Source organism: Cydia pomonella, chromosome 16 (genome assembly GCF_033807575.1).
Source record: "Cydia pomonella isolate Wapato2018A chromosome 16, ilCydPomo1, whole genome shotgun sequence".
Classification (NCBI taxonomy): Eukaryota; Metazoa; Arthropoda; class Insecta; order Lepidoptera; family Tortricidae; genus Cydia; species Cydia pomonella.
The window spans coordinates 6298971-6322210 of record NC_084718.1 but is presented as its reverse complement, the minus strand read 5'-3'; the positions used below and the strand labels follow the sequence as shown (position 1 = coordinate 6322210).

General features: G+C 38.2%; 3 protein-coding genes across 3 annotated transcripts in view; 2 read left to right on the top strand and 1 right to left on the bottom strand.

The window, feature by feature from the left end:
* The first annotated feature begins 5696 nt into the window (after positions 1-5696).
* On the top strand, positions 5697-13654 carry LOC133526238 (sedoheptulokinase-like). Its single transcript, XM_061862768.1, has 2 exons — positions 5697-7106; positions 10695-13654. Exons 1-2 carry the CDS (start codon positions 6817-6819, stop codon positions 11800-11802), a joined length of 1398 nt encoding a protein of 465 aa, XP_061718752.1. The 5' UTR covers positions 5697-6816; the 3' UTR covers positions 11803-13654.
* A 145-nt stretch (positions 13655-13799) lies between these two features.
* LOC133526239 (ubiA prenyltransferase domain-containing protein 1 homolog) lies at positions 13800-15548 on the top strand. The gene is made up of 2 exons (XM_061862769.1): positions 13800-15065; positions 15439-15548. Exons 1-2 carry the CDS (start codon positions 14640-14642, stop codon positions 15481-15483), a joined length of 471 nt encoding a protein of 156 aa, XP_061718753.1. The 5' UTR covers positions 13800-14639; the 3' UTR covers positions 15484-15548.
* A 2355-nt stretch (positions 15549-17903) lies between these two features.
* LOC133526237 (ubiquitin conjugation factor E4 B) overlaps positions 17904-23240 on the bottom strand; it is a 29995-nt gene continuing 24658 nt past the window's right edge. Inside the window, exons 14-19 of the mRNA XM_061862767.1 lie at positions 23041-23179; positions 22065-22748; positions 21399-21519; positions 20891-20997; positions 19821-19914; positions 17904-19312 (exon numbers count right to left, since the gene is read on the bottom strand). Of these exons, the coding sequence (XP_061718751.1) occupies positions 19242-19312; positions 19821-19914; positions 20891-20997; positions 21399-21519; positions 22065-22748; positions 23041-23179 (1216 nt within the window). The 3' untranslated portion in view covers positions 17904-19241. The remainder of the gene's footprint in view (positions 19313-19820; positions 19915-20890; positions 20998-21398; positions 21520-22064; positions 22749-23040; positions 23180-23240) is intronic.

The following is a 23240-nucleotide window of genomic DNA, read 5'->3' as shown; positions in this document are numbered from 1 at the left end:
TCACCTACATGTATTCGGAAACAGAGCGTTTGTTTTGAATAAAAATCGCAGAGGAAAATTGACTGCGAAAGCTATTGAAGGAGTGTTTATAGGATATGCGAGAAACGCAAAAGGTTTCAGAATATACATACCGGCGAAAAATGACATTGTTATCAGCAGAGATGTACGAATAATGGAGAAGATGCATTTCAAAATTAATACTGATGAACAATATGAAAATATTCAACGAGCACGTTCAGAATCTAAAAAAGAAGAAATTGAAATTGAATTAGAACCTTGTAAAACTAATAATTACTTACCTTTTCAGGAACCTAATCAATTTTCTTCTGATTCAGAGTCTTTTTTCCAACCTGTTGTTGCTGATCCAGAAATATCAGAGCCATTTGAGATACCTGACCCTGCTCCAAGTGCAAGACCACAGAGAGTAGTGAGGCCGCCAAAATGGACACGAGATTACGAGCTAAGTAGTTGTGTTACTATGTCTGCGTCTGAAAATAAAACTGACTGCTCGCTACTTACTTATGAAGAAGCTGTGACAAGCACGGACAAGCGAAATTGGGAGAAGGCAATTCAATCTGAGAAGGATTCACTCGAAAAGAACAACACGTGGATAATAGTTGACAAGTCAGAAGCCAAAGGACACAAGATTCTGTCCAACAAATGGGTATTTAGAATAAAAGATGACGGTACGTACAAGGCGAGATTAGTCGTACGTGGCTGCGAGCAGAAGGGTAACCTGGATTTTGAAGAAATTTATAGCCCAGTTGTAAGTCAATCTGCTCTAAAGACATTATTAGCCGTTGCCGCATCTAAAAATTACTACTTCATGACTTTTGATGTCAAGACCGCTTTCTTATATGGCGAACTGATAGATGAAGTTTACATGAAACTACCTGTTGGCTATGACATTGGCCAAAATGGAACGGAAAAAGTTTGTCGATTACGAAAATCACTATACGGATTAAAACAAGCTCCGTTCACATGGAATAAAACCTTTACCCGAGCGATGTTTGATTTAGGGTTCAAGACAATAAAAACCGAAAGATGCGTATTCGTAAACGAAGACAAGTCAATAATAATTGGATTGTTTGTTGACGATGGACTGGTCATAGGAAAAGACCGAAAAAAGATAGACTGCTTATTGAAAAAACTTGAAACAAAATTCGAGATGAAAAGAAATGAAAATCCAAATACTTATCTGGGTATGGAAATTCATAACTCCAAAGAAGGAATAAGGTTGACACAGAAGACCTATATTAACGATACTCTGGAAAAATATAATATGAAAAATGCTAAATCTTGTGACACACCTGGAAGCAACGATGCCAAGTCGACACAGGAAACTCCTCAGGAGAAGGAATACCCCTATAGAGAGGCAGTGGGGAGTCTACTGTATCTATCGACCAGAACGAGACCTGACATTGCACAGGCTGTAAATTTAGTTAGCAGAAATGTTGAAAATCCGACTAAACAAGATGTCGTAAAAGTGAAGAGAATATTCAGATATCTAGTTGGAACGAAAGAGAAGGGCATACTGTTTAAAAGAAATAGCCCGTTAGAAATTATAAATGCCTACTCGGATTCTGACTATGCGGGAGATCCGAAGACGAGACGAAGCACATCTGGCTCAGTACTTATGATAGCAAATGGACCTGTTTCATGGGCATCCAAGAGACAACCCATAGTGTCCCTTTCATCTACAGAAGCTGAATTTATTGCTGCAGCAGAATGCTGTAAAGAAGCGTTATACTTAAAATCGTTTTTAAAGGAAATAACAGATATAGAAGCAAAAATAAATCTTCATGTCGACAACCAAAGCTCGATACAGCTAGTAAAATCTGGTTCCTGCAACAAAAGATCTAAGCATATAGACGTGCGATACCATTTCATACACGAACACTTTGTGCAAGGGCTGATCAACATAAGCTACTGCCCAACCGAAGTACAGTTAGCAGACATAATGACAAAGCCATTGGGTAAAGTGAAGTTTGCTGGACACTGTGAGACGTTAATGTGTGGATAGTGCCATACTGCAGCCACATGAGCATCCACCAGGAGAAGGTGTTGGAAAGTGCTGGCTGTTCATATTGTCTATGATCGCGGGAATATTTGAATTTGTTTTCTTGACATGGTTTTCTATTTTGATGTCATTATATCGATCGTGTAACATGTGTTGATTTTCTCTCTGAATAAACCTAATCAATATTGCATCAATATATTCCTATTATTTCGTCACTGCTTTCCACCATCAAATAGTACTGAAACTCAAAAAATCTTTTTTCATCAAACCCATACGTGGGGTATCTATGGATAGGTCTTTAAAAATGATATTGAGGTTTCTGATATCATTTTTTTCTAAACTGAATAGTTTGCGCGAGAGACACTTCCAAAGTGGTAAAATGTGTCCCCCCCCCCCGTAACTTCTAAAATAACAGAATGAAAAATCTAAAAAAAATATATGATATACATTGCCAGGCAAATTTCCACCGAAAATTGGTTTGAACGAGATCTAGTAAGTAGTTTTTTTTAATACGTCAAAAAATTTAAAAAAAAAAATTATTCACCAAACCCATACGTGTGGGGTATCTAACTTCCAAAATAACAGAATGAAAAATCTAAAAAAATATATGATATACATTACTTAGAATTAAGACTCAAAGAATCTTTTGCCCTATATGCTAGCCCGCCTGAAGAGTTTCCGCGCTAACTATTTTTACAAGCGTTTATTTAACTTGTCCTGTTAGTATAATGTATGGGACAAAACTTGCAAGTTAAATTTGACCCACTGCCCGGTTTCCGATGAAGCTAAAAATTTGCATACATATGTAAGTCGGGTGACAATACTGACAATGCAATATTATGGTACCATCATGCTGATCTGATGATGGAGACAGGAGGTAGCCATAGTAACTCTGTCATAAAACAACGCAACCTAATTGTTTGGGGTTTTGGAAAAAAAAAAACTGTGGGAAAAAAAGTACAGTCAGCGATAAAAGCTTGTACCAAAAATGGAATTTTTGCCAAAAACTTATTGATTTTTCTGTCCTTTGTCTATAGACGGAAATGGTTGGAGAACTTCGATACAAGTAAATAAAAAACCGGCCAAGAGCATGTCGGGCCACGCTCAGTGTAGGGTTACGTAGTTACTCTTCCGTCACAATAAGCTAAACTGGAGCTTAAAGTATAGTAAATTGTTAACCAAGGGATGAAACGGTACCTTTCACGCGAGTTAAACAAATGGCAAATTTGCATAATCAGTATCACAGATTATTAATTAGTTACTTAAGGGGAAACTTTTTGCGATTACTCAAAAACAGCTAAACTGATCATGTCCGCTATAGTTTTCATTTAATGTCTTTCTTAAGCTCTACTTCCACGATTTTATTCATATTTTTTGGACCTATGGTTCAAAAGTTAGAGGGGGGGAAACATTTTTTTTTCTTTCGGAGCGATTATCTCCGAATATATTCACTTTATCAAAAAATGTTTGTAGAATACCCCTATCCAACGATAACCCACACTGTGGGGTTGAAGCAAAAAAAAAAATTCACCCCCACTTTACGTGTAGGGGAGGTACCCTCAAAAAAATTAAATTTTTATATTTTATTGTACGACTTTTTCGGCTTTATTGATTTATATATCCATGCCGAATTTCAGCTTTCTAGCACTAACGACCACGGAGCAAAGCCTCGGACAGACAGATAGACAGACTGACAGACAGACAGACAGACAGACGGACATGGCGGAACTATAAGGGTTCCTAGTTGACTACGGAACCCTAAAAACCGGACAAGTGCGAGTCGGACTCGCCCACCGAGGGTTCCGTACTTTTTAGTATTAAGCGGCAACAGAAATACATCATACTGAAACTTGGTTTACATGTTGCTTTGGTAATGTCTAGCATTAAGTCGCTGACTTTAAGTAAGGAAAAGTTCTGATGGGTGAGCGGCGTTAAAGGTGAGTATTTTCAGTTAATTATTAGATTGACACCGCACCACGTTGTCAAAGAAGAAGCGGACCCTCCAGTTTGAATAATTTACAATTTTATGTTTTTTTTTTAAATATTTAATTGATGGATTGATAGATCACACTTTGTAGTGAAAAATAAAATACTAAATGTAAATATTTTCAAAATTGTTTTTTTAGGGTTAGGTACATAATATATAGTCTAAAGTCTAAAGTCTTTACTTACGGTGGCGTCGTTGATCGGGTCGCCACTTTCCCGAATGAAGGTTGAGGGAGGCGATGGCTGAGATACACGTCATACTCGTGAACGGGTGCTGTTTGTGGAGACCGGTCTGTTTAAGCTTACACGGGGTACAGGTTATGTTAAAGTATGTAACTTTACTTTTGAGTGACATTAACGTGAGACACTTCATTCGGTTCTTGTCTGTTTTAATTTTTTTGTCTTTTAATTATTTATATAAGAATTCAAGCCTTGGCGACCCTCTACATCTCTAAGGATAATTTAATATATATTTTTATATTTTATCTCTGACACTTAGAGACTTATCTCTAAAGAATTTTAGTATTTTATGGTTTTATTTTTTTATCATAGTTTTTTTTTTGTGTAATTTGACATTTAGAGACAGTATACATCTCTAATAAAGTATTTATTATTTCATAGATTCGATATTTGTAATTGTTTTTTTTTTTTTTTAATTTATTGTTTGTAAAAATGGACATGTAAAAGTGCCCCTGTGGCCTATTTGCTGAATAAATGTTTGATATTTGATATTTGATATAAAGATATTACTGAGATATAATTTGAGGTAAATTTTACAAAAAAAATTGAACGGTATCATATCTGGAGAATCCGAAATTTGGTATATTAAAAAAAAAAAAAATTGAAAATTATTTTTGTATTGATGTGATATCTTTTCATAGAATCGGCTACTAACATACGACAGGTTTCTAAACATTATTTTCCTTTACAAAGAAAGGTGACGTCACTGACGTCATAACTCCTCTCCATTTTATTTATTTTTTTAGTTCTACGGGTTAAATGGGGTTGGCCGGTCGAAGTATTTAACAGATGGCGCCATCATAGCTTGCCCTGTCAATCCCTAGAATTGTGTCAAATTCTTGTTTTTTTTTTGGAATTTTGTGACCTGGATTCCAGTACTTTAAGCCAAATCTCATAGAACAAAACTAGAGACAGGGGCAAGCTATGATGGCGCCATCTATGCAAACATTTGACAGTTGCCAACCCCATTGCGTACCGCTAGCACTAAAATGTGTAAAATTTAATATATATATCAATTTCATACCTTTTGGCGCCGAGACCCTTGGCCCGTGGGGTCCAAGTGCCCTTAAGCTCTTAAAGGACCTTTCAAAAAGGTTAGCAGAGGTCACCGGCGACCGCAGAGCTGGCAGCTTCCTCGCTCAAAGAATTAGTCTTGCAATACAGCGAGAAAATGCTGCCAGTATCTACGGCACCATGCCGCAGGGGGATATTTTTTAGTATTTTATTTTAAGTTTAGTAGTTTTTATTTTTAGATTTAGGTTTTAAGTTTTATAGTTTAATTATGTTTTACACGATTACACTAGTATAGTATTTAATTACTTAAGTTACGTAAGGTTAATTTTATATGATAATTGTGGAAAAATAAAAATGAAATACATATTACTTAGTCAATTTGTGTAATAATGCCCTATAATATTTATTTATTTATATATATATTTATAGTCGTTAATTAAACAGGGGTGGATGATTTTGGTGTAGCAACAGCAACCTAGCAACATGGAATCTAATGGCTGCCGTCAATGCCCCATTTAAATATCCTGTATTATCTATATAGTTACCTGTGGTGGCTAAGAATAAAATTCTATATTAATAGTACTCAACCACCAATGTAGCGCCAAAATTATTTTATGTTCATCAGTAAAGGTTTGCCTGTCAAGTCATTTCCGTCAGTAGAAAAAAGCGACAACAATAAAAAATGTAAGCGCGAAGGGTTATCGTCCCATAGAAAATTTGAAATTCGCGCCTTTTTCTACTGACAAAATTGTCTGAACGGCTATATTTGCAATGTCCCCGTAAATAATGAATTGTACACTGAAACTAAATTTTAGGCGTATTACCACCAAGCGCGGGCTTACGTTAAATATTACTAATAACTTTAATTATTTGTAAGTACCTAACCTACTATTAAGTACTACTATTTTCAGAGTCAGCATTTATAAAAATATAAAGATGTGGACATTCATCACATACATAAACATAAGTAGATAAAGTAAATAGGAGTTCTTTATTGATTAACAGTAAACGCAAACATTTAAGCTTTTACCGCTGAATGTACTTGAGCCTCCTTAACTAGCCAGACAAGTATATATACAACTTGACATTAGGTTCTTTTGGTACATAATTAAATTAAAAAATAATTATAACCTATCAAAACCTTTCTTTGTTTCAATTTATATTGGTAAGCATCCAAAACTATTGTTATCAGCCCTAATTGTTTTGTATCTGGCCGCCTGATCATTATTTATAGGGTGTTAGTCAGTTAATCACTGAAGTGTAAGATAAACAACTGTCGCTGGTGATAAACGTTGTGTTTACGTAACAGAACGCGAGGCCGCTATCTCGCCAAGCTAGAATGAAATAAGTAGCGCTCTCCGGTGCGGCGACGGCGGCGCGCAACGCCCACCTCCCGCCGCGCGTCGCTCACGACCGGCCGGCCCTGGCCGGCCCAACTGCCGCAATCTAGCAAAAGCAATCAAATTCACTTGTCGTCTGTCAGTTTCGTTTGATCTTTACCTCGCGGTGTAAACAAGTGCTCTACTAAAACAAAACTATTATTTGAAACTGTGACCATGGCCGACAAGGAGTATATTCTTGGAATGGACATAGGGACCACCTCAGTTAAAGTGTGTGTTTACGATCCCGATACGAAAGAAATAATTGCCAAGCAAAACAAGGATACTGCAGCTAACATTCCAAGTGACCAGGGCATCGAGGGGAACAAGCAGGATGTACCTAAAATAGTTTCAGCTGTGCACTACTGCGTGTCCCGACTGCCGAGGGATGTTCTGCGGCATGTTAAGAAAATCGGTGTTTGTGGCCAGATGCATGGAGTGGTGCTGTGGAAGAACTCTGAGAACAAGTATGTTAAACTATTCTAAATTTAACCCAACTCAGAAAATACAAAAGTAAAATTATATCTTCAAACCACATACCTACACACTTTAAAGTTTTCAACAATTCTCGCATTCTAGAGGCGAATGCGAGTAAATAAAAAATAGAACAATTATTTAGTTACTGACACAACAATTAATTAAGTAAATTTCTACTACAAGACTGGTTAATAATAGAAACCTCAATGTTATTCAATATTGTAGGTATTTGTACTATTCTTCTATAAATAAATATCTAACAAGTATGTGTATAATGTATATTAGCCCTTAAATACATCAATTTCTTAATAGCTAAAATTTTACATTCTCTAATTCTAAATTTGACTTCTATTACTTACTTATTTAATTAAAGAAAACAGTACGTATCTACATAGATTTTAGTTAAGATGAAAGTTATTTTAAAACAGCACTTATCTACTAAGATCGTCTTTGAAATTAAAACCTCGTTAATATGCATTCCACGCCGCAGAAACACGATTAATTTTCTGAATGATAATTAGTTACATGTCGTATTTCTCAACTAAACATATGGGTGGTCTTAAATGACACACAAGGGAAACTAAAAAAAAAATATTATAAAAAAAAAAAACAAAAAACCTGACTGCACCGGCCAAGAGCATGTCGGGCCATGCTCAGAGTAGGGTTCCGTAGTTACTCTTCCGTCACAATAAGCTAAACTGGAGCTTAAAGTATGGTAGATTGTTAACCAAGGGATGAACTGTGGGTGTACGTCTTTTTACTATGAAGGGGAAACTTTTTGCGATCTCTCAAAAATAGCTAAACTGATAATATCCGCTATAGTTTTCATTTAATGTCTTTCTTAAGCTCTACTTCCACGATGTTTTTCATATTTTTTGGACCTATGGTTCAAAAGTTAGAGGGGGGGGGGGGACACATTTTTTTTTCTGTCGGAGCGATTATCTCCGAAAATATTCACTTTATCAAAAAATGTTTGTTGAAGACCCCTATTAGTTTTGAAAGACCTTTCCAACGATACCCCACACTGTAGGGTTGAAGCAAAAAAAAAGTTGACCCCCACTTTACGTGTAGGGGAGGTACCATAAAAAAAATTAAATTTTTAGATTTTATTGTACGACTTTGTCGGCTTTATTTATTTATATATCCATGCCAAATTTCAGCTTCTTAGCACTAACGACCACGGAGCAAAGCCTCGGACAGACAGACAGACAGACAGACGGACATGGCGAAACTATAAGGGTTCCTAGTTGACTACGGAACCCTAAAAAGAGGAAAACAAGCCCCACAAGAATATTTTCACCAACCAACCGGACCAACAGAGGGTAGGGAATGCAATAACCGGGTGTTTTTCATTACCGGTAATTTACCGACGCGAGGTCCCACTAACCGGTTAACCGGTAAATTACCGGTTATACGTTTATGAAATAAAAAACATTGATTTTGCATTATTATTGATTGTGTCCTTATTTTCGTCAGTAACCTTTAAAAGTAATCAACAGCACGTTATAGAAACATCGACAAAACAAAATAATGAAAATAAACTATAAACATTAAACAAGATATATTTACTAATCATATTATATAAAAAATCAAACATGTATCATTTCAAAGCGAAATGAACTTGTACATTAAATAAGCAACATCAAACTTTTTTAATTCTTTAAAAATCGCAGTAATCAAAGGGTAACAAAAATTATAACTAAAGAGTGACAGTCGTCATTTAAATGTCATACAAGTTTGCATTTACACATCTATCAATATAATATTGTTATTAAAGTAACTAAAACCGTAATCATCTAGTAAATATAAGAAAAAAATTCAACAGCAAGATAAGTTTCATATCATTTTAACACTAGTTACTTTAAAATTGCACTTTAAAGGCCGTTATCGATTTTAGTCGCAAAAATGTCAAATTGATAGATTAAGCGCATGAAATTGTACACCTTTTGTTAACTATTAAAAATAACAAGTACTGGTTTCTTTTAGCATGTCTTGTTATCTTTCATTATATTAATTTTTTTTTTAAAACAGACTCACTTAATTATTAATGATTTTTTTCTGATGGACGTTTTGGTTAACGCGCGAAAAGCAGTGATTTTGTCGATCGTATTTGTGAATTTCGTTAAGTTTGGACTGCTAAAAATGGTAATTTTGTATTACACATATCCTGTACTTCAACTTTAATAAACTACATTTTTGTTACTATAAATTTGAAGTAGTGTAAATGAAAGTTAGACGAAATCAATTTTCTCCAGAAATTACTTTAAAACAAGTGACAATTTCTCTGAAAATTGACTTAATTTCAACGTAATTTTGATACTTAAACCATCTACAACATTTGCTGAAACTGTTCTTATACATCATTTTGTATAATTTACTACCATAATTTATATGAATTTTTAAAAACTATCCCTTCTCGTCACCTATTACCGGGGACGCAAGTTTGCGACCTCATTATTAAAAGGCAAGATGAAAAAACGTGCTAATATAAACCAATACTCGTTATTTAGATATTACGTAACAAAAGGTGTACAATTCCAACGACAAAATCTATCAATTTAAAATTTTTGCTCTAAAATCGTTACCGGGCTCTTAAGATAGGAGTTGGAATCAGGAACATGTCATCATCAGATCATTCTGTTAATTATATATAAAATAATTGCGTTTGTTAAATATCTAGGCGATTAATTAGAACGTTGCTTAGACATTCGACGATATCTTGAACACAAGTTACCAGCGGTAGAAAATGTTCTTTCGCATTCCACACTTGTCGGACACTACAGACTAAAACAAAGGACACTGAACATAGTAAGGCGGGTCGGGTAGGGGTGGCGAGAAGGGAAAGGGCGAGGGATTAGCGACCACTCATTTGTCACAAAACATTGCTTCCTAGTTCCTACTCCGACGAGATCATAAGATGCAGAAAAGTAAGTATTTTAAGTGTCTCTTCGTAATCGTAAACCGTAGTAATTGTTTTTTTTTTGTAAGTACGAAGACATAGATGGGCTAATTCAACAGGTTGTTACATTTTTATTTGCCTATACAACGTTCGGTAAATTCCCGGTTACGGCTGGAAATTACCGGTATTTTACCGACTGTAATATTGGTCAAATTACCGGGTAACCGGTTAACCGGTTAACCGGTTAGCATTCCCTAACAGAGGGTTACTTATAGTCATTTTGGTTCTTGGTCACCGCCGGTATTTATAACTTTATTGTTACCCCCCAAAAAAAAACATCCTATGACACTCCCGTGATCAAGCCGAATCTAACGATACCTCATACATCAAAATCCATCAAGCCGTTTAGGCTACAGGAGGCCACAAAGAAACAGACATACATACATACATACATACACTCGAAAAACATTACCCTCCTCCCTTTGGCAGTCGGGTAAAAAATTGGCTACCTATCTCAAGGACACATCCGGTTCAGGTTGCCGGAAGTACGGTCGGGGTAGATCGTTTCGCGCGTATCCCTTTCCCTTTTGCAAACCTACACCACGCAAGCCGCGGCCTAATCTCAAATGACCGTAATAAAAGCCTCGAGAATAAATGGGTTTTCGTCGTTTCATTTCAGAGCTTGGGACAAAGTGGAAAAGGATGGAAACGTAATTAGATTTGAAGCCGTCAGGGAGAACATGTCGGCGTTGTACACGTGGCAGGACACAAGATGTAAGCCGGAGTTTTTGGACGCCCTACCCAAGCCTGATTCCCACCTCAAGTGTTATTCAGGTTACGGGTGCGCCACGCTCCTGTGGATGCTTGAACACAAACCTGAGAAATTGAAGAACTTCAACTGCTCGGGCACCGTGGAGGACTTTGTAGTATCAATGCTTTGCGACTTGGACGTCCCTGTTATGTCCGACCAAAACGCTGCCAGCTGGGGTTACTTCAACACTGAAAAGAATGAGTGGAATGTTGATATATTACAGTCGATCGGCTTTCCGGTCAACCTCCTTCCGAAAGTTGTGAAAAGCGGAGAATTCGTCGGTAAATTGAATTCTTCGTGGAACGGCATCCCTGAAGGCACACCAGTAAGCGCCGCGCTAGGAGACTTGCAATGTTCGATGTTGGCGACTCTAGAGAATAGCCAGGACGCGGTCTTGAATATTTCAACGTCAGCTCAGCTTGCTATTATCGCCAATAGCATATCAGACCTCGGTTGCAGCACCGTTGAGCATTTACCTTACTTTGGGAACACATATTTGGTCGTAGCAGCCTCGCTAAATGGAGGAAACGTTCTCGCGACATTTGTAAAAATGCTGCAGCAATGGATGCTGGAATTCGGTTTTCCTATTCCCCAGTCAAAGGTTTGGGAGAAGCTGATTACGATCAGTTCGGTGGCTCCGCCGCCGACGTCGGAAATGAAAATAATCCCTCATTTATTAGGCGAGAGACATGCGCCGACAGCCAAAGTCTCGGTGGTCGACATTGACCTGTCCAACATTCATCTGGCTTCGGTATTTCGGTCGCTATGTGACAGTTTGATTCAGAACTTGCACTCCATGATGCCTAAAGAAATATTGCGCAACGCGAATATTAAAAGAATAGTTGGGAACGGGTCGGGATTGTCACGCAACGTAGTTTTGCAGCGAGCCGTGGAGCATTACTACAGCCTGCCGCTGGAGTTTACGTCGGGGGGAGATGCAGCCAAAGGTGCGGCTGTAGCTGTGGTGGGGAAATAAACTATTACAGTCATAATAATTGCCTACAATACAGTCACTATATCTTCCGTAAAACCCCATTGTGATGTAAGCGCTAAGCGCAGAAAATTACAACTCTGTAACCTGTAAGTAATTAACCTTTGTGGTAAAAAGGTACCTAGTACCTATACCGACCGTCATGGTCACAGATATAAATATGAAAACAATTTTAAACAATCGGAAAACAATGTATTTCAATTTTAAGGCTGTGCCCAAGCACCATTATACCAAGCGCGGTTGTTATTTACTAATAGTAGTTGCAGGTGCATGTATACCGCTAGAAAGTAGACAATAATTAGGTAATTTAATTTCCTGTTTATATGCATGGACACGTTTTAATAGTTAATCAAGTCAAGTTAAATGTGATGTATGTTGTATTGGTTAGGCTTAAATGTGTATTTCTATTCTATCTCAATGAGATTGAGCCATTATGTGCCTATATATGTTTACACGTGTAGCCTAACGAACCGGATATAAATGTCTCCATTTTTTTAATGGCACAGAGTGTGATGATATTGATGATGATCAAGATTAGCCTTCTGATTTAGGTCTCAGCCGGATCTTAAAGACTCAAGGATATTAGCTTTCTTATTACTACCGAAGGGTTGGTTTAGCTTGTTCAGGTTTTGTTATGTCTTGTGAATGTGTTGAATGTAACAAACTGCTATTTTCAATTCTAATGATAATGACCAAGATCTGTTACACGGATACGTAAAGCAGTTCATATCTTTATTCTCTTATTATATTAATGTACAGTCAGCATAACTGTTAGCTTAACACCCCTGCATACATAGGTACAATTTATAGGTGCTTACATGTAATAGGACATGACTGATAGAGAAAACGTTGTCAAAATGCACCCAGCGGTAGTTTTGAACAAATGTTAGAATTATTTGATGATGATGTGAATAATTAAATGTAGGTGTTTAAGAAAAGTTATGTAAGACTTTGGTAAACCTGTGGGATGCATATATTGCACGGTAGAAAATCGATTTATATCAGCTGACCTGATATTGGCGTATCGTACATTTTATAGATATCATATTAGATATAGTAATATCATATTAGCACTGAGTATAGGTATATAGTTTGCATGTACTAGTTGTACGTCGAAGGCAAACATACATAAGTAAGATACATAATAAATAAATAAATAAATAAATAAATATTATAGGACATTATTACACAAATTGACTAAGTCCCACAGTAAGCTCAATAAGGCTTGTGTTGAGGGTACTTAGACAACGATATATATAATATATAAATATTTATAAATACTTAAATACATAGAAAACACCCATGACTCAGGAACAAATATCCATGCTCATCACACGAATAAATGCCCTTACGAGGATTTGAACCCGGGACCATCAGCTTCGTAGGCAGGGTCACTACCCACTAGGCCAACCGGTCGTCAAAATACATACTTCGCCTTATTACAAGGCGACAAGGTGCAAAAGTATAACCATAATATCTTTGATGTCGTGTCGAGGCACTTTGAAGACCTGTCCAGAGAACGAGATAAATAAATATAATAGGACATTTTTACACAAATTGGCCAAGTCCCACAGTAAGCTAAATAAGGCTTGTGTTGTGGGTACTTAGACAACGACATATACAATATATAAATACTTAAATTCATAGAAAACCCCCATGACTCGTGAACAAAATATATTCATGTTCATCACGCAAATAAATGCCCTTACCAGGATTTGAACCCGGGACCATCGGCTTCATAGCCAGGGTCACTACCCACTAGACCAGACAGGTTGTCAAATGCTATACTTCTTATCTTTAGTAAAATATTAATATTATAACGTACCAAAGTTATAAATTGGGTTTTATTCTATTCCATTTACGTACAATGCCATAATATTTAATTATTTAAGGTGAATTGTATATCGGTAATATTAGCATAATAGAGGTCAAGCGTGACTATTTACTTCTTGGCTTGTGGAATATAGAATGGACAAAGTATGGACAAAGGATGCCATCCTCGTCAATCGTACCAGTCAACCTTAAGGGCCACACAAAAACATGTACCAGTGGTCCAAATAATGTTAAACGGATGAGTTACTTGATTTAAATAAAATTAAAACGTCCACCTTTGATCAGTTTGAACTAAACGGTAAATGCCGCCAAAGAGCATATAATCACTACCAAAGAGCATATAATCACTAGTCCATTAAACATCATAGATTCAGACCAAGATAAGTTGCCAGTGATTTTGATAGCCCAGCCTGTGTAAGTGTTATTTTAAACGCCAAACTTCTATGAAATTATTACGTTTACTCACACTTGCACAGGCTGGGCTATGAAAATCGCTGCCAACTTATCTTGGTTCAGACCAAGAGATCAAAGTCAGCTCTAATATACATCGTCATACATTGCACATATAAAACTCCCAGTCCTCAAAATTTCGCGATTTGCCATGGCGAGCGCTATCAACCATTCCCAATCACAAAGTGCAGCTCGGTTAAAGTGCGCCCTGTGCAAATGTTTAAATGTGAACCAAAACTGTTGAAGTGTTGAACAATTTTGATATTACTGTTTCTGAACGCTCTCATCAGGAAATTGTCAATGTCACTGTTGTCGGCCAAATGTCATCTGTCAAATGGTTTAGTCGTGTACTATTTTGAAAGGAATATTGTTAAGTTTTGTTTTAACTTACATTATTTCAATTAACACAAACCATTTAAATATAAATCTAACTGTCCTATTTATTGATCACAGTCTTCTCGCAGCACTGACGATGTATAACCAGGTCACATACTTGTCGCGTTAAGTTTCATGCCACAGTGAATAACTCGAACATTACAATGGAGAGCGACAAGAAAGTTGAGGATTTGGATATTCCGACTGCGGAGGGGAATCTCTTGGAGCAGCCGATGGAAGCGCGGGTAGCGGTGCGTAATCCGCTAATGAAAGTGCACACTTATGTGGTGGCGCTGCGACCGTGGTCGCTGAGTGCAAGCTTACTGCCTACACTGCTAGGGGCTGCTCTGGCGTGGCGTCTGCCCGGCGAGCAAGCCTTCAGCTGGCCCGCGTTGCTGCTCACCCTCTGCACAGTGCTCCCCGTGCATGGCGCAGGCAATGTCGTCAACACATACTTCGACTTTGTTAAAGGAATCGACAATCGCAAGTCAGATGACCGAACGCTCGTCGACCACCTCCTAAGCATTGATGAGGTTGTCTCTCTTGGTGCTATATTGTACCTGGCTGGATGTGCCTGCTTTGTTCCCCTGGTAATGGTGTCTCCAGCTCGCATGGAGCATTTAGCACTTGTGTATTTTGGTGGCTTATCATCCTCCTTCTTGTACACAGGAGGAATTGGTCTGAAGTATATAGCATTAGGTGATATTTTAGTTCTAGTCATATTTGGGCCTGTATCAGTGGTGTTTGCTTTCCTGGCACAGACAGGCAGGGTAGATTGGCCTATAATTTACTATGCAATCCCTCTTGCTCTCAATACTGAGGCTATTCTGCATAGTAACAATACAAGAGATCTGGAAACTGACAACAAAGCTGAAATTGTCACATTAGCCATACTGATTGGAAAGACAGCATCTTATTTACTTTATGCATTTCTATTATTTATCCCATATATTATGTTTGTAGTGGCTTCGGTGCGGTGCTCTCTATGGTTCTTGCTGCCCATGCTGACTCTGCCTAGAGCATTTAAAATTGAAAGGATGTTCAGACACCCAGACACAATGAGATATGTGCCTCGTCAGACAGCTAGGCTCAATTTCTACTTTGGTATGCTATATATGATTTCATGTTTGTTTGCTTATAGATTACCTTTCCTATTGCCTCGATAATGTGAGGTAAGAAAAATTCCTAATTTACATATCTTACTCTTGTACTTACTGAGCTTATGAAGTTAGTCGGCACTCTTATGTGCATTGACTGCCTTTACTACTATGTATTATAATGTACCCTTAAAAATGTAGATGTTCTGCGAAATTAGTCAATATATCATATATCATCTGCAATTCTGCAAGGTTAAGACTTAAGTTGAATAAACAAATTTGCTGAAAAATTCAATAAAGCTGCATATTGTACAACTAGGGAAGAAATCAACTAAGTTTTATTTAATATATTGTTTTAAGTAGTCACACTACTATGTAAATTATCAAATGAATATATGTCATATATACAAAAAAAAATTTACCAAGATCTCCATTCCCAGGGTTGGGACAATGACAATGTCTCTGCATTTTGTAGTTGGCCTATATTGTCAATAAACATTATTCCATTATGAATCAAGTGAATAGTATTAGCATTTATTTATATTAACATTTTGTTTTTTGTTTAGTCAGTTTAAACACACCGTGGACTCAAGTAACCTAACAGATTTTAATCATGCATTCTTGAGGTTATAAGGAGCAAAACATGTTATGTGACTTTTAGTCAAATATGGCAAAAAAATGTGTGTGTTTTCTGCAGACAACACATTATTTCTTTTTACATCTTGGCAAAAAAAAATTACAGAAACAAACTTTCACAAGAATTGTCATCATCTCTAAAATAAGACTGATTTCAGAAAAGTTTGTATGACATTTTAGGCTCTAAATGCTTGGTCAAGAATCCACCTTTAAAATCTGTCAGGTACTCGAGCCCACGGTATATAAGCTTGATTAATTGTAGATCTGACTATCTTTAATGTTGCATTATATTCTGGTAGGACATTGTAAGATAATAAACACGTAGATTGTAATATGTTACAGTACATATGTTGCTACTTTACCACCCTAGTGCAGTAATTAGCACTATACGGGGCTATGTCGAAAATTTTAAGGGCATATGTACTGTAAAACGTACATTAGACGTGCAAATAGGTAATTTCCTACTTTTCGCACTTGTATCCATTTGTACATACTAAAAGGAAACACATGACATGGCATGTTTTATTCCAAATACTTGAAATCAGTGACGTGTATAAATATGACGGTCAGTTACTCAGTAGTGAGTTATTTGAACAAGTAATAACTTTAACCCTTAATTTGACACAAAACTGTCGAGTTCAAACCTCTGCACTCAATAGTAGATAATTCTGATTATTGATTAAGAGTATGCAAAAAAAGGGTCAAAGGTATAATGTAAAGTATTTTGGATGTTGTTGAATTAACTCTTTTCCAGGCATAATTCGATTTAACGACCACATACGCGCCAATAGATTTTCAACTTTAGCAGTCTGATTTAAGGTTGAAATTAGATTGCACCTTGACTTGAAATGAATGATCAAAGCTGGAATTAGAATAAATTTGGATTTTTTGGGAAAACTTTGTCGATTGGTGCAGCCTGAAAAAGGGTTAAGGGTTGAAAGATTAATAAAAACTACCTCATCATATTCATGAGCGTGTGCGCTTCTTATAATTTTGGTTACTGTAAGTGTGCTCAACGAGGACTTCATGCCAAATCATATCAGGCATCTTCAGTCAACATGTAAGAGATGCCTATAAGCCTTAACTGTCAAAGCAATTGCCTATTGTTGTAATGCACAATGTGACAATAACTAATTTATTTTTAGTATATGAAAAATTTAAAAGTGTAGGTGTTAGTCAAATATAATGTTTTTTTACTTACAAGTTTTATGATTTTAGTTTTTCTGTTACCTCAAGATTACCATAAATGTGCTGTACTAAGATGGTCGGCTCTTTATCATTTGTCACCATGCCTGTCACGTTCTAACAACTACGTAAGTGCAAAAGTGATGGGCATAGTGACAAGCGATAAAAATGGAAGCATGATTCGTCGCTCAATAGCCGGGTCCACACAGAGCGAGCATACGCATGAGGCAATTACCTCAGGCACAAAACGGCCAGTGTAGACGTGCCTGGGCCGAGGCGGCATGCGTTTTCCTCGCTCGAGCACGCCGCCGTGTGCCAACCCTAATAATTGTTCGGAGAAATGCTGAGCCGAACGGAACCGAGAATGTCCGAAAGGAGGAGTGTCGATCACTGGTATGACTGTCATCTTGACACTAATCTCTAATTTGAGTCAAAGATGTAAATGCGTTTAATACAAACCTTATATTTTCTCACATTGCCGACTTCAAAACATAAGAAAGAAAATCCAAATACATTTATTATTTTTTATTGATATATCAACATAAAGAGACCTTTATCATAGAATCTTTATAATAATATAAAGATAAATACAAATCAAATTATAATACAGATGAGACCATTATGTTCAGAAAATGGGTTTCATTTAGGTATGTTTGACCAGAATTATATGGTAAAATAATTTAGTGGCAGTGAGCAGGACTTTTGCTAATTTGAACTATTATAAATATTGCCTATTATTATGCAGATCAACTAAATATCTACGTAATTGTAACATTCTTAAATGAAAACCATTTCGAAAGCTGATAATGATAATTAAGGGGTAAAGGAACAAAATTACACCATTGTCATATTTGAGATATAAATTCATGCTAACAAAGACTAAACATAATATCACTATATGCAAATAGTAATAAAATTTTGCACAAAATAAGTCTTGAACATTCCATATAGTATTACATAAATACATATTTCATCACACTTGCCTGTAAAAGGAGCATTTTCTCTCAGGCGCGCAGGGAGTAATACATTAAATGACTCCCAAGAGATTTGTGTTGAGATGTTCACCCTGTCATGCGAACCACGGATGCCGAATATGTTTTTGTAAAATAAGCTTTACAGTGAAAATACAATTGTTTGTCAATTTATCTGTGCCGAATGGCTCTATATTTCACATAGAAAAAAGGCGGACCAATATTTATCATTTCCTCGCAAGTGTGATGAAAAACGTTGTGTGTAACACGGGCGCTATTCAAATTACAAACTCAAGTCATAAAAACCCTCCAGGTGGCGTCGTAGAGTTTATATTAAACTTTCGTTAACAATTTTGGCGACACTGCCTTATTGCACAATGCACAATGAAAGTAAGTCATTAGTTACACCAATGAAGAGTTTTCAATCGAGCTAATTGTGGTTATTAGTCGCGACTTGCGTGAAGGTTTCTAACTTACAGAACATGACGCCTACCATTATTACCATATTGCTACTCGACGAGGCCTTACTCGACATATTGGGGTTAGAATAAACGAGCACCTACTAGAAGGATACTCAAGTCAAGATTCCACAAATATGAGCAAATAGGTAATATCTGAGAATTTAGGCCTTTGATATATGTGATGTCAAGATACAAAGCTACACGCCAACAGTTTACCTAACTGCGATCAGATGTTTGACAAGCTTGTCGACTAACTAAACGATGGGGGTTTAGTCGGAACAGCATGACACAGGATACACCATACTTAGAATAATCTCACATTCATGCTACGGACAATAGTCCTTCTGGAAATATCCAGTCAATAGTCTTTATATATGCGATACGGTAGATATATACATCAGACTTGGTTTGTTGGCTTAAGGACCTTGCGATGTCGAACCTTTCTTTTCGCGCTGCCATTGGATGATTCTCTCTTTTAGGTCGGCCGCTGAAATAGAGAACATATGGTCAATATAAATTGCTTTGAGTGTCAAATAGAAAAAAAAAACACTGCGACCAATGTCAAATTATGACGAAGTAGAATTCGGTCCGTGTCATTACCCCTCTTTCCCAGTGGATTTACAATAATAATCATAATCATATTTATTGGTAATATCATATTACATGTCACAATACATTTTATACTTAAGTACATATGTACATATTGCAGATAATTAATTAAGTATTCACAATTTCACACAAAAATACAGTACAACAGTATGTGTATCCTATCCTAAATCAACTATAATAAATTAGCATATGTCCATCCCTACTCCTTAGTAGCTTATACATGCCATATTCAATCAAAATCCATTCAGAGTTTACCAGAAAGATGATATGGTGACAGACAGACAGAATTTGTCATACAAAGTAAAGCGTTTCAATGAGAATGGAACAAAGAATAACTACAAGAATTGACCGAATTGGAAACAAGTATGAAGGAAACGAGTGTGTACCTGGACGCAGCTGGTCCTCGGTGAGGGGTTGCCGGTTGAAGGGGTCGGTGGAGCTGTTGAGCAGGTGCCGCAGGATCACCGAGCGGTCCATTACCTGATAAAACAAAATCCAATTAGAAAAATATTATTTACAGTACATATGGGGCTACTTTATAGCACTAGTGCGAGAAGTAGCATATTACGTTACTGTGTCGAACATTTAAAGGGCCATATGTACTGTAAAACGTTGTACGATACATGTGCGAATAGGTAATTCGCAACTCGTGTCGATTTAAAACACTCCCTTCGGTCGTGTTTTAATTTATCGCCACTCGTTTCGAATTTCCTATTTTTCGCACTTGTATCGTAATGTACTATTACAGTACATATGGGGCTACTTTATAGCACTAGTGCGAGAAGTAGCATATTATGTTACTGTGTCGAACATTTAAAGGGCCATATGTACTGTAAAACGTTGTACGATACATGTGCGAATAGGTAATTCGCAACTCGTGTCGATTTAAAACACTCCCTTCGGTCGTGTTTTAATTTATCGCCACTCGTTTCGAATTTCCTATTTTTCGCACTTGTATCGTAATGTACTATTAGGTATCCTTCCCATACAACGCCAAAGTGCGACGTTGTAATGTTTCGATACTTTTTCATTTCATTGCGAGTTTTTTCTTCTCTTACGTCCTTTGCCTTAAGCTAGTTTTACGTTGGTATGTTTAGAAATAGTTCAAATAGTGTTGGTAAACAAAGTTTCACAGAAAATGTATGGTACTATGGTATTACGAAAGATTGTTTATAAACAAAAATCTTTATAGTGAATATGTGGCTTTCGAAGATTTAGAAGAAATAAGAATTTAGCAAGAAAATAGGTAATAGCTTCTTGATAATTATGGCTTTAGTTAGAACATTTTTAATAGTCATGGGATTTTTAAATGTAGATGTTTGTATTTACATGAATTGTATTCAATGGTAATATACGATACCCTAATTCACACTTATACTAATTATGCGAAAAATTTGGTTGTAATTCAGACTTTTTGTTTGTGCACTAAGGTGTCTTATTTGGGATATTTAATTACCTTTCCGGAAGGCAAAAGCACGGGGTCAGTCATGAGGGTATCCATGAGTGGATCTCTGAACTCTTCTGGGGCGTCTGCGAACTCGTCACTCTTTTGTTGATTCGACACTGAAATAAACAATACATAATTAGGTCATCATCATTTTCTTGGCGTTGTCACGGCTCATGGGAGCCTGGGGTTCACTTGGCAACTAATCCCAAGAATTGGCGTGGAACTACTCTTTACGAAAGCTAGTGCAATCTGACCAGCCAACCCAGATGGGAAACTAGGCTTTATTGGGATAGACCGGTTTCCTCAGGATGTTAGGTCATGCAATGTGAAAAAGAAAAGGGAGCGTGCATTAACTGTAGGGGGCAGCATAGGAGAGACACAGATTTTTGGCGAGAAGTGTAAATGTGAAGTTTTTGGTTCCAATGTAACAACAATGTAACATAAATCGACTAAGTCCTATAAGCTAAATTAAAGACTGAAAGGTATGAACATAGTGAGTTGCATTAGAGGCACTGACCTACGATCTGGTAGGCGTTGTCAGCGAGCGCGAGGAAGCGCTCGATCTCGGAGCGCGTCTTGATGTTGTACTTGCCGAGCCGCACGGCCGCCTCCTCGAACAGCTCCTTGCGGAATGATCGCTGGGGGAAACATTACATTATATTTGTATTCTTACAATTTTCTGTACATACATTTCTTGGTGGAATTTATATATTTTTATTTTGAACATTATGTTTCACAAAGGCGCACTCGATGCCTATAACCTAGTATTCTCTATCAGTTAATTATAGGGTCAAAAACGGTAAGGTGTTATGTAATTTTATTTTAAAAATAAAATTTCTAAAGCATAGTTGTCGGTCTTCTCACACTTCGTGGCTTGAGAGGTCGTATGCCTTTTTCGGAATTTTGGTCGTGGTCCGTGCCAACTGGCTAAAATTCTTTAGATGTAGGAGGTTACCTCGTCAGCGGCCAGCGCGGCGAGGAAGGGCGGCGAGTCGAGGTGCAGGTAGATGTCCACGAGCTGCGAGAGCAGCCGCCGTGGCTCCCACCCGTATTGTATGTAGGAGGTTACCTCGTCAGCGGCCAGCGCGGCGAGGAAGGGCGGCGAGTCGAGGTGCAGGTAGATGTCCACGAGCTGCGAGAGCAGCCGCCGTGGCTCCCACCCGTATTGTATGTAGGAGGTTACCTCGTCAGCGGCCAGCGCGGCGAGGAAGGGCGGCGAGTCGAGGTGCAGGTAGATGTTCACGAGCTGCGAGAGCAGCCGCCGTGGCTCCCACCCGTATTGTATGTAGGAGGTTACCTCGTCAGCGGCCAGCGCGGCGAGGAAGGGCGGCGAGTCGAGGTGCAGGTAGATGTCCACGAGCTGCGAGAGCAGCCGCCGTGGCTCCCACCCGTATTGTATGTAGGAGGTTACCTCGTCAGCGGCCAGCGCGGCGAGGAAGGGCGGCGAGTCGAGGTGCAGGTAGATGTCCACGAGCTGCGAGAGCAGCCGCCGTGGCTCCCACCCGTATTGTATGTAGGAGGTTACCTCGTCAGCGGCCAGCGCGGCGAGGAAGGGCGGCGAGTCGAGGTGCAGGTAGATGTCCACGAGCTGCGAGAGCAGCCGCCGTGGCTCCCACCCGTATTGTATGTAGGAGGTTACCTCGTCAGCGGCCAGCGCGGCGAGGAAGGGCGGCGAGTCGAGGTGCAGGTAGATGTCCACGAGCTGCGAGAGCAGCCGCCGTGGCTCCCACCCGTATTGTATGTAGGAGGTTACCTCGTCAGCGGCCAGCGCGGCGAGGAAGGGCGGCGAGTCGAGGTGCAGGTAGATGTCCACGAGCTGCGAGAGCAGCCGCCGTGGCTCCCACCCGTATTTCTCTGGCCGTCGGACCTGCACATTATATATTGACAAGTGTCATGCATGTAATAGAGAAATACTCGAAAACGTTAATTTAGCCACATTAGCTACTATGCAGTGATCGAGCCACCGCTAGCAACCGTGGGCTTCGCTTACAAAACTGAAAATACCCGGCTGTAAGAAAATCAGGTCAATACACGTCTACGACCGTTCCACACAGAACTAGGTAAGTTAACGTGAAAATGTTTCCCCGGGGTCTGATAACAAATGTGTTCTTTTCTAAATCATGTTTTTTAAGGTACGTTTTTCATAAGATGAAAAGTACCTTGAGGTTCTTGCACTTTGGCCCGCACAGCTGCTGCAGGTTGAAGTTGAGCATGGAGGCAAGCCGCTCGGCCAGCTCGGCGCGCAGGAACGGCTCTTTGATCTCCACCGTCAGGTACTCCAGCATGTCCACTGTTTCTCTGCAAATTTAAAAGTTCTTAATATTTCCACTTGTCTATTATGGATAATTAAAAGGCGAAA

Coding starts and splice junctions, on each gene's coding strand:
- LOC133526238 (XM_061862768.1), top strand. CDS start 6,817: ATGGCCGACAAGGAGTATATTCTTGGAATGGACATAGGGACCACCTCA. Junction 7,107..10,694: donor TGGAAGAACTCTGAGAACAA/GTATGTTAAACT, acceptor GTTTCATTTCAG/AGCTTGGGACAAAGTGGAAA.
- LOC133526239 (XM_061862769.1), top strand. CDS start 14,640: ATGGAGAGCGACAAGAAAGTTGAGGATTTGGATATTCCGACTGCGGAG. Junction 15,066..15,438: donor GTGCCTGCTTTGTTCCCCTG/GTAATGGTGTCT, acceptor TTATGTTTGTAG/TGGCTTCGGTGCGGTGCTCT.